The following is a 9,324-nucleotide window of genomic DNA, read 5'->3' as shown; positions in this document are numbered from 1 at the left end:
CTCGCTCCCATGGGCGACGCCTTATATAAACAAATGACAATTGTTTTGGCATTTTCTGTTGCAAAGTAAATTATAATAAATGCATTGCCAGAAGAGCAAAGTAAAAAAATGTCTTTACTTGGAGTTTGCGCAGCTGTCTTTGACAAAAAGCACTTTAATTTCAATTAAAAGTAAATGACAAACTTTCAACGAATTATACTTTTCGGGGCAGTGTTGCTATCTCTTTCTATCGCAAGCTTTGATTTTTTTATTGTCAACCGTTTTCCGTTTCCCATTCGTTTCCATTCGAGTCCCGTTTATTTGTATTTCTTTTTGTGTTGCTGATTCAGAGGCGAGCAGCACTATGGCAGGGCATCCTTCTTGCACTTACATAAAATACGATAATGGGGTTTTTTTCGCCTGAGGGGCGTTCGTTTTTCGTGCTCTTATAAATAGCATTGCTTATAAATTCTGGCATCGCACCTTTGCCACCTCTATATGTTTATGTACAATATATCTGAGAGCTTGGTCATTTTTCTATTATTTGTCTTCGTTTCGCCTTCTGCGATTCTTCTCCATAACGATTGCCATTCCGTCGCCGAACCAATCGCATTACGTTCTCTTCATTTGAGAGTTCCATGTACATACTTCTTTCTATATGGGATTGGAATACGTCGTTATGTATTTTGTTTGCACATGACGTATGAATTTTTCTTGTTCGTTTCGGGCTTTTCTTTTGTGGATTTCCTCTCCTACTGTCTTTTAGGTGACAGCAACCATTTAATATTAAATTGATTGCAAATGCGGAGTTCCAAGAGCTTTTAGAAACTGTTTTTGGTCTTTAAAGAATTTAAAACAAAAACATTATTGTAATTTAAATAGTTTATTATTACATAAGTTAATTTCAAAGATGTCATTAAAAAAAAATATTTATTTATTTAGATGCAAAAATAAATATGTACATATATGACATGTTTTTATTTGTGTCATTTTAAGCCGAAAATATTTCCTTGCTTTTTTTAAAGCTGTTGATTGTGAATAAAATTTAGTTAAGGAATAATTTTTAATGCTATCTTGCGCACAATTAATTTGTTTAATATTAATTGTATAATAATATTAATATTAATATAATAAGATAATATAATTATAATTATAATATAATATAATTAATATAATATTAATATAAATGTTATAATAATATATTATAACTTTTGTAATAATTGTATAAAATTAATATTGTATATTATTTTGTATGGCGATATATACAAATATATATGTATGTATATATATTATTTTTATTCCGATAAGTACAAAAATTTATCTAATCGAAATGTTTATGTTCAAACTAGAATATCTTTCATATTTAAAAGAAAAATCTGGCGGGGAGTCCCCTCCCATAATTTAACAACAAAAAGGTAACGGCTCTATCATCCACGTGTTATGTCTGAATATGACACAGCAGTCAGCGAGGAATTAGTTCTACAACATGCAGCTTTTAGAAGGCGACGGTACTGTGAGCGGGAAGTTTGATTTTGGGCAACGTACGGCTCGAATAAAAGAGTAAGCTGAGTAACATGTACTTATTCGACTTCCGAGGAACTCGACTCCGATTTCTCTGAATCCTCGTTATCAGAATTAAATTCTATTTCGTAATAGCCCACGATATTTTCGTACGAATACGAGACGTTCAAGACTGACTCATCAATATCTTCCACCTGCAAGAATACCATTTATAATAATTTAAAAACTCTGTTACACGTGGATTACTTACATGGATTTTCGGGTAAAGCGATTCACTAAAAATACTGAGTTGTAGCGGTTTCTGATTTGCGGAATCTCTAACAGATTTTAGAACATTGTTAACTTGGCTGACGAAGTCTGAAGCCACACCATAACAATATTCCAAATCGACCAGCTCGAGCTTTTGACAATACTGAAAAAATGGCAGGAACATATCGCTATTTAATTTACATCCATAGCTATCAACTATACTCAACGACTTTAGTTCATATAATCGACAGAGGTCTGAGAAATTATCACACTTTTTTGTCAAATCAATATTTAGAGTTCTTAGTGATTTAATCTGTGATATTTCACGCATCTCATCAGAACATGTGACTGGACATTGAAGTTTCTCCAACTTGGAATCACTTTTTTGGGCAAAGGCACGGAAAAGATTACTAAGCGAAATTTGAGTACGGTGTATAAATAATTCTTTAAGGTTTTGTATATTGGCCAAATGGTCTATGCCCGTCTCATTACGAAAAGAACACGTTAAGGATTCCAATGTTTCGATTTGAGTCAAACATTCGCATTCGCAGCAGCCAATCCATTCGTATAGATCCAATTTTTTTAAAGTCGATGGAGCCTTGAGTGCTAGAGCCCTAAGCGGATTTTCCAAAGGAGTAGAGCGTGGCATGTCGATATAGCCAATAGTTAGGTCCTCTAGGTGAGGTAGTCTATCTAATACTTGCGCACACTCCGGATTAATAAAACCAGCACGTAATCTCTTCAGTCCTGTCATTTTAGTAACTGCAACGGTTTCAACTAAATTCAGTTTTTTTTGCCATGTATATAAGGGCCGAAGTGTCCTTGTCTGTTTTGTAGAAAACACAGGGGGTGTTTCTCGCATTGAGTTATGATAATCCAAAACAGTTAGTTCTTCGACACTTGAGTTTGCTAGCTCCGCAAGGAATTTAAGATCATCCTCGCGTGATAAACGACATACAAAAGTTCTTATCGACCTCATTTGGGTTATCTTTAAAACCTCTTCGTGGGCGAGTTTCCCAGTACCTATACATTTAATTGTATTTTTCTCAGCAAGTTTTGTGAAAAGTTCGATAAGATTGCCATCTCCAGCATGGTGTATTTCCAAGTTCTCCAATTGGCTTAGATCTGCCAATTTCTCAACACCAGTCACATCCGATAACCAGCATCTAAGTGTTCTAATGGTTTGGATTTCGGTCACTTTGGAAATATCTTTGAAACTTACATTTTCTACATGGAAATTTAATGATTGCAGATCGAATAAATCCAATTCTTCGATCGTACTTAAATTATCTGCAAAAGCATCGAAGATCGTATTAATATAATCGTAGTCCCGTCGCCCAGAAATAACGAGTGTTTTAATACCCTTAAGTTTGGCAAGGGGAATAGCAAAATCAGTGTCTTTACAACTGTCCAGATGAATCTCTAGACGTTTTTCATTCCTCAAAAGGGTAACTGTAACATTTTCACTATAAATGGTTGCTTGCACCTGGCATTTGCTTAGCAGATTATGGATTACATCTGACGTAATGTGATAATTTCGGCGGAAGTGGATTACCATGTGTTGCAGGTTAGTCAACTGACTGAAGTGGATACCAGGCCCGTCGTGTAAGTGGCATGCGAGGAATCGAAGTGACTTTATTTTCGCAAGCTCTTCAATCTCAGCCTGATGTAATCGTCCATAATTTATTTTGCATGACTTCAGAGCAAATGACCCCTTTGGAGCCATTGATCGCAGGAATTCGGCAAGTGAATCGGGCTTTTCAAAACTATTCGCCTTCTTTTGTACTACCAAACGAGTGAGCTTGGGCAGTTTGGATAAAGGTCCCATTTGACTGATGTCTGACTTGTCGTGTAACTTTAACTCAAGTTTACCTTCAGATCTGATAAACTTGATCTTCACACCGTCACCCAATCTTATGGTGACAAGAGAATCCTCTATTGAATTGCTATCGTCTTCTATTGCGGATAAATCGTATTCGGCCTTAAAAACTGCACTCCATTCCCATTCATTTCGTTCATAATAAGCATAGGGTTCGTCAACACGCAAACATCGTAATGAATTGAAAGTGGCAAACGTTACAGGTCGATGAAGGTTAGTTAGGTAATCTTCGATACTTAGTGTCAAAGGTGGAAGATTCGTTGGCCTGTGCAACTTCCTTAAAATGCTAAAAAACAGCGATTCCGACTCGCTTCTTTGTAAGCCAGTAACTAAAATGGTTTTCAAATTGGGCAAGTTCACTATTGGTTCATATTGGGATGCCACGAACTCTGGATTCAGCGGGAATCTCAGTTCTTCGAGATTGGCGCAATGGCGTATGATATCGAAAAAACTTCCAGGCACTTCAGTGTTTCCAAAGCTCAACCTGGTTAGATTTTGGTTGGAGCGGAAAATGTCAGCCAATGCGTCTGCAGTGAGCTTGAAGTCAAAATTTAACGTCTCGTGGTTTGAAATGCCTTAAAATACAATTTAAATAATATTTAATACTATTTAAGTTTAAGAGGCCTTAGGAGTTCAAGATGCGACCTACCTGTTATTCGAATCTGTACGCAAAAGCCTTGGAAAGACAGTTGAAGATCGAACGGACTTCGTTCACTGACCGATTCCAGAAAGGATCTCCAAAAAAATCCTCCGTCGTTCGATTGCTTATTCACTCGAAGATCTATAAGCAGCTTTATGGTCCTGCACGCTAGTACCAACTCAAGATCCTTGTAAAGTATCTTATGATTATCCGCAAGCAGTTCGAGGAAGGATTCGTGGGCCAGAACAAGGTTTATTAAATCCTCGTAGACAAGAGTACCCTTTTCGACATGGCGCTTATTTGATTGGCAATCAGTAATCACGAATTTCATTATCTCCAAAATACAGTCGGGATTGAGAATAAACATGCCGTTGTCGTCCATTGTTACAATCTTCACAATCTACAAATACAAACTTGTAAAAAGGACACAAGCTGCTTTGAAGAAAGTGCACTGCGCAATAGAAACGCGAACACAAAGAAAGTGATTCATCAAGTTTTAAGTTGGTAAACACACTGAATCGCCGCTTGGGAATCAGCTGATAAGTGTGCTCGCGATAGCCGAGTTCACATCCAGCAGATGTTCAGCTTAGCAGGCTTCCAGCCCCAAATCATTACGATCCCAAGTGATTCGCCCCAATCTAATTTCGAATTACCTCCAACACGCAGCGCTTGGCTGACTTGAGTTTTTATTAAGCTGCTTAGTATACAATATTACGATATCACTGGTATTAGAGCCATTAACAAACATGAAGATAAAAGTATTTATTTTTCGGAAGTATATCGATATTTATACTCTCGTGCGGTGCGTTTTGCACACCCCTGTTGGACAACAAAAAGGTAACGGCTCTATCATCCACGTGTTGTGTTATGACATAACAGCCTGCTTTCACCAGCGAGGAATTAGTTATAAAACATGCAGCTTTTGGAAGGCGTCGGTACTGCGAGCGGGAAGTTTGATTTTGGACAACGTAAGGTTTTCGCTTTAAAAGCTTTTTGCGTGCTTGAATAAATAATATCTGATCTGATGACCTAATGAAATTTGACTTTGCAAGCGCATAGGTCTATGTTCTGTCAGCAAAGCAATGGAGTGTGATTAATTTGTATTTTCTCACAAAGCAATTCCTACAAGTTTGGGGAGGCTATCCCGTACTATGTGTTTCGCCCCAATGTGATTGTTCTCCCACTTGGGCTACTGCAAGAGCCATTTTTCCAGCCGGAAAGCGAAGATGTTTTCAAATACAGCCTGATGGGATTTATTTTGGGCCGTCACTTGATGAGCGCCTTTGACACTAGGAACAATCAACGATTTAGATCGCATCGTTTGGATGAAGGAGTCACTTGCTTGTCACGCAATGGACAGAACATCGATGCAATCATGAGTGATATTGCTGGTCTAGAACTCGCCTCTCTGCTTACTCCAGAAAGGCGAAGAATCGAACCCGTTTGGACTTCACCCATTTGCCACCGGAGCAGATATTCTTCCTAAATGCCGCCCAGTTCTTCTGCGGCAAGAGCGATGTGCTGGATCAGTATGAAGTGCGTTTTAATATTCAGATTTTGTGTGTTTTTTAAACTTATTTTTAACTATTCATACTCAAAAGAATCAGAGTTGTCTGAATCCTCGCTATCACTATTAAATTCTATTTCGTCACCTTCACTGTTTTTTTCGTACGAATACGAGACGTTCAAGACTGACTCATCAATGTCTTCCACCTGCAAGAATACCATTTAAAATAATTATAAAACCCTGTTACACGGGATTACTTACATGGATTTTCGGGTAAACCGATCTACTTAAAATATTCAGTTGTAGCGGTTTCTGATTAGCGGGATCTCTAATGGATCTCAGAACCTTGTTAACTTGGCTGACCAAGTCCAAAGCCACCCCAAACGATAATCCCAAGTCGACCCGATCGAGCTTTTGACAATACTGCAGAATTGTCAGAATGCTATCGCTATTTGACGTACTTCCAAACCAATCAACTAAACTCAACGATGTAAGTTCATATAATCGACTGAGGTCTGATAAATTATCGCACATTTTTTTCCAATAAATAATTAGTACTTTGAGTGATTTAATCTGAGATATTTCACGCATCTCATCAGAACATGTGACTGGACATTGAAGTTTCTCCAACTTGGAATCACTTTTTTGGGCAAAGGCACGGTAAAGATTACCAAGCGAAACTTGAGTACTGTGTATAAATAATTCTTTAAGGTTTTGTATATTGGCCAAATGCTCTATGCCCGTCTCATTACGAAAAGAACACGTTAAGGATTCCAATGTTTCGATTTGACTTAAATATTCACATTCGCAGCAGCCAATCCATTCGTATAGCTCCAATTTTTTGAGAGTCGATGGTGACTTGAGTGCTAGAACCCTAAGCGGATTTTCCAAGGGAATTTTGCCAATAGTTAGGTCCTCTAGGAGAGGTAGTCTATCTAATACTTGCGCACTCTCCGGATCATTAAAACCAGCACATAATCTCTTCAGTCCTGTAATTTTTGTAACTTCAACGGCTTCAACAAAATCCAGTTTTTTTTTCCATGAATATGGATTAAATAACGCTGTCCCCAAAACCACAGGGGTTGTATCCCGCATTGTGTAATTATATTCACAAATAAATAATTCTTCGACACTTGAGTTTGCTAGCTCCGCAAGGAATTGAAGATCATCCTCGTATGATAAACGACACAACAAAGTTCTTATCGACCTCATTTGGGTTATCTTTAAAACCTCTTCGTGGTTGAGTTTTCCAGTACTTATACATTTAATTGTATTTTTCTCAGCAAGTTTTGTGAAAAGTTCGATAAGATTGCCATCTCCAGCATGGTGTATTTCCAAGTTCTCCAATTGGCTTAGATCTGCCAATTTCTCAACACCAGTCACATCCGTTAAGCAGCATCTAAGTGTCCTAATGGTTTGAATATCGGTCACTTTGGAAATATTTGCGAAATTCACCCATTCTATTCGGGGACAGTATGCAGCTTCCAGATCGGACAAATCCAATTCTTCGATCGTACTTAAATTGGCTGCGAAAGCATCGAAGATCGTATTAATATAATCCACATCCTGTTGTCCTGCAATAACGAGGGTTTTAATGTCCTTAAGTTTGGCAAGGGGAATAGCAAAATAAGAGTCTTCACAATTGAACAGATCAATCTCTAGACGTTTTTTATTCCTCAATAGGGTAATTGTAACATTGTCACTATAAATGGTTGCTTGCACCTGGCATTTGCTTAGCAGATTATGGATTACATCTGAAGAAATGTAATAATTATTTTGGCGGAAATTTACTTTCATGTGCTGCAAGTTAGTCATCTGACTGAAGTCGATATCAGGCCCGTCGTGTAAGTGGCATGCGAGGAATCGAAGTGACTTTATTTTCGCAAGCTCTTCAATCTCAGCCTGATGTAATCGTCCATAATTTATTTTGCATGACTTCAGAGCAAATGACCCCTTTGGAGCCATTGATCGCAGGAATTCGGCAAGTGAATCGGGCTTTTCCAAACTATTCGCCTTCTTTTGTACTACCAAACGAGTGAGCTTGGGCAGTTTGGATAAAGGTCCCATTTGACTGATGTCTGACTTGTCGTGTAACTTTAACTCAAGTTTACCTTCAGATCTGATAAACTTGATCTTCACACCGTCACCCAATCTTATGGTGACAAGAGAATCCTCTATTGAATTGCTATCGTCTTCCATTGCGGATAAATCGTATTCGGCCTTAAAAACTGCACTCCATTCCCATTCATTTCGTTCATAATAAGCATAGGGTTCGTCAACACGCAAACATCGTAATGAATTGAAAGTGGCAAACGTTACAGGTCGATGAAGGTCAGTTAGGTAATCTTCGATACTTAGTGTCAAAGGTGGAAGACTCGTTGGCCTGTGCAACTTCCTTAAAATGCTAAAAAACAGCGATTCCGACTCGCTTCTTTGTAAGCCAGTAACTAAAATGGTTTTCAAATTGGGCAAGTTCACTATTGGTTCATATTGGGATGCCACGACCTCTGGATTCAGCGGGAATCTCAGTTCTTCGAGATTGGCGCAATGGCGTATGATATCGAAAAAACTTCCAGGCACTTCAGTGTTTCCAAAGCTCAACCTGGTTAGATTTTGGTTGGAGCGGAAAATGTCAGCCAATGCGTCTGCAGTGAGCTTGAAGTCAAAATTTAACGTCTCGTGGTTCGAAATGCCTTAAAATACAATTTAAATAATATTTAATACTATTTAAGTTTAAGAGGCCTTAGGAGTTCAAGATGCGACCTACCTGTTATTCGAATCTGTACGCAAAAGCCTTGGAAAGACAGTTGAAGATCGAACGGACTTCGTTCACTGACCGATTCCAGAAAGGATCTCCAAAAAAATCCTCCGTCGTTCGATTGCTTATTCACTCGAAGATCTATAAGCAGCTTTATGGTCCTGCACGCTAGTACCAACTCAAGATCCTTGTAAAGTATCTTATGATTATCCGCAAGCAGTTCGAGGAAGGATTCGTGGGCCAGAACAAGGTTTATTAAATCCTCGTAGACAAGAGTACCCTTTTCGACATGGCGCTTATTTGATTGGCAATCAGTAATCACGTATTTCATTATCTCCAAAATACAGTCGGGATTGAGAATAAACATGCCGTTGTCGTCCATTGTTACAATCTTCACAATCTACAAATACAAACTTGTAAAAAGGACACAAGCTGCTTTGAAGAAAGTGCACTGCGCAATAGAAACGCGAACACAAAGAAAGTCATTCATCAAGTTTTAAGTTGGTAAACACACTGAATCGCCGCTTGGGAATCAGCTGATAAGTGTGCTCGCGATAGCCGAGTTCACATCCAGCAGATGTTCAGCTTAGCAGGCTTCCAGCCCCAAATCATTATGATCCCAAGTGATTCGCCCCAATCTAATTTCGAATTACCTCCAACACGCAGCGCTTGGCTGACTTGAGTTTTTATTAAGCTGCTTAGTATAAAATATTACGATATCAGTGGTATTAGTGAGCCAATAAGAAACATGAAGATAAAAATATTTATTTATCAGAAGTATATCGATATAT

At 38.3% G+C, this 9,324-nt stretch overlaps 2 protein-coding genes across 2 annotated transcripts; both read right to left on the bottom strand.

The window, feature by feature from the left end:
* Positions 1 to 1,285: 1,285 nt before the first annotated feature.
* Positions 1,286 to 4,816, bottom strand: LOC113564332. The gene is made up of 3 exons (XM_026980990.1): positions 4,278 to 4,816; positions 1,751 to 4,203; positions 1,286 to 1,694 (listed from the first exon to the last, which is right to left on the bottom strand). The coding sequence occupies exons 1-3, from the start codon at positions 4,648 to 4,650 to the stop codon at positions 1,560 to 1,562; spliced, it is 2,961 nt and encodes a 986-aa protein (XP_026836791.1). The 5' UTR covers positions 4,651 to 4,816; the 3' UTR covers positions 1,286 to 1,559.
* Positions 4,817 to 5,794: 978 nt separating this feature from the next.
* Positions 5,795 to 9,096, bottom strand: LOC113564328. Its single transcript, XM_026980975.1, has 3 exons — positions 8,543 to 9,096; positions 6,037 to 8,468; positions 5,795 to 5,981 (listed from the first exon to the last, which is right to left on the bottom strand). The coding sequence occupies exons 1-3, from the start codon at positions 8,913 to 8,915 to the stop codon at positions 5,853 to 5,855; spliced, it is 2,934 nt and encodes a 977-aa protein (XP_026836776.1). The 5' UTR covers positions 8,916 to 9,096; the 3' UTR covers positions 5,795 to 5,852.
* Between the last annotated feature and the right edge of the window lie 228 nt (positions 9,097 to 9,324).

Source organism: Drosophila erecta, unplaced genomic scaffold (assembly GCF_003286155.1).
Source record: "Drosophila erecta strain 14021-0224.00,06,07 unplaced genomic scaffold, DereRS2 tig00000092-arrow-pilon, whole genome shotgun sequence".
Classification (NCBI taxonomy): domain Eukaryota; kingdom Metazoa; phylum Arthropoda; class Insecta; order Diptera; family Drosophilidae; genus Drosophila; species Drosophila erecta.
This window is presented reverse-complemented; position numbering and strand designations above follow the sequence as displayed.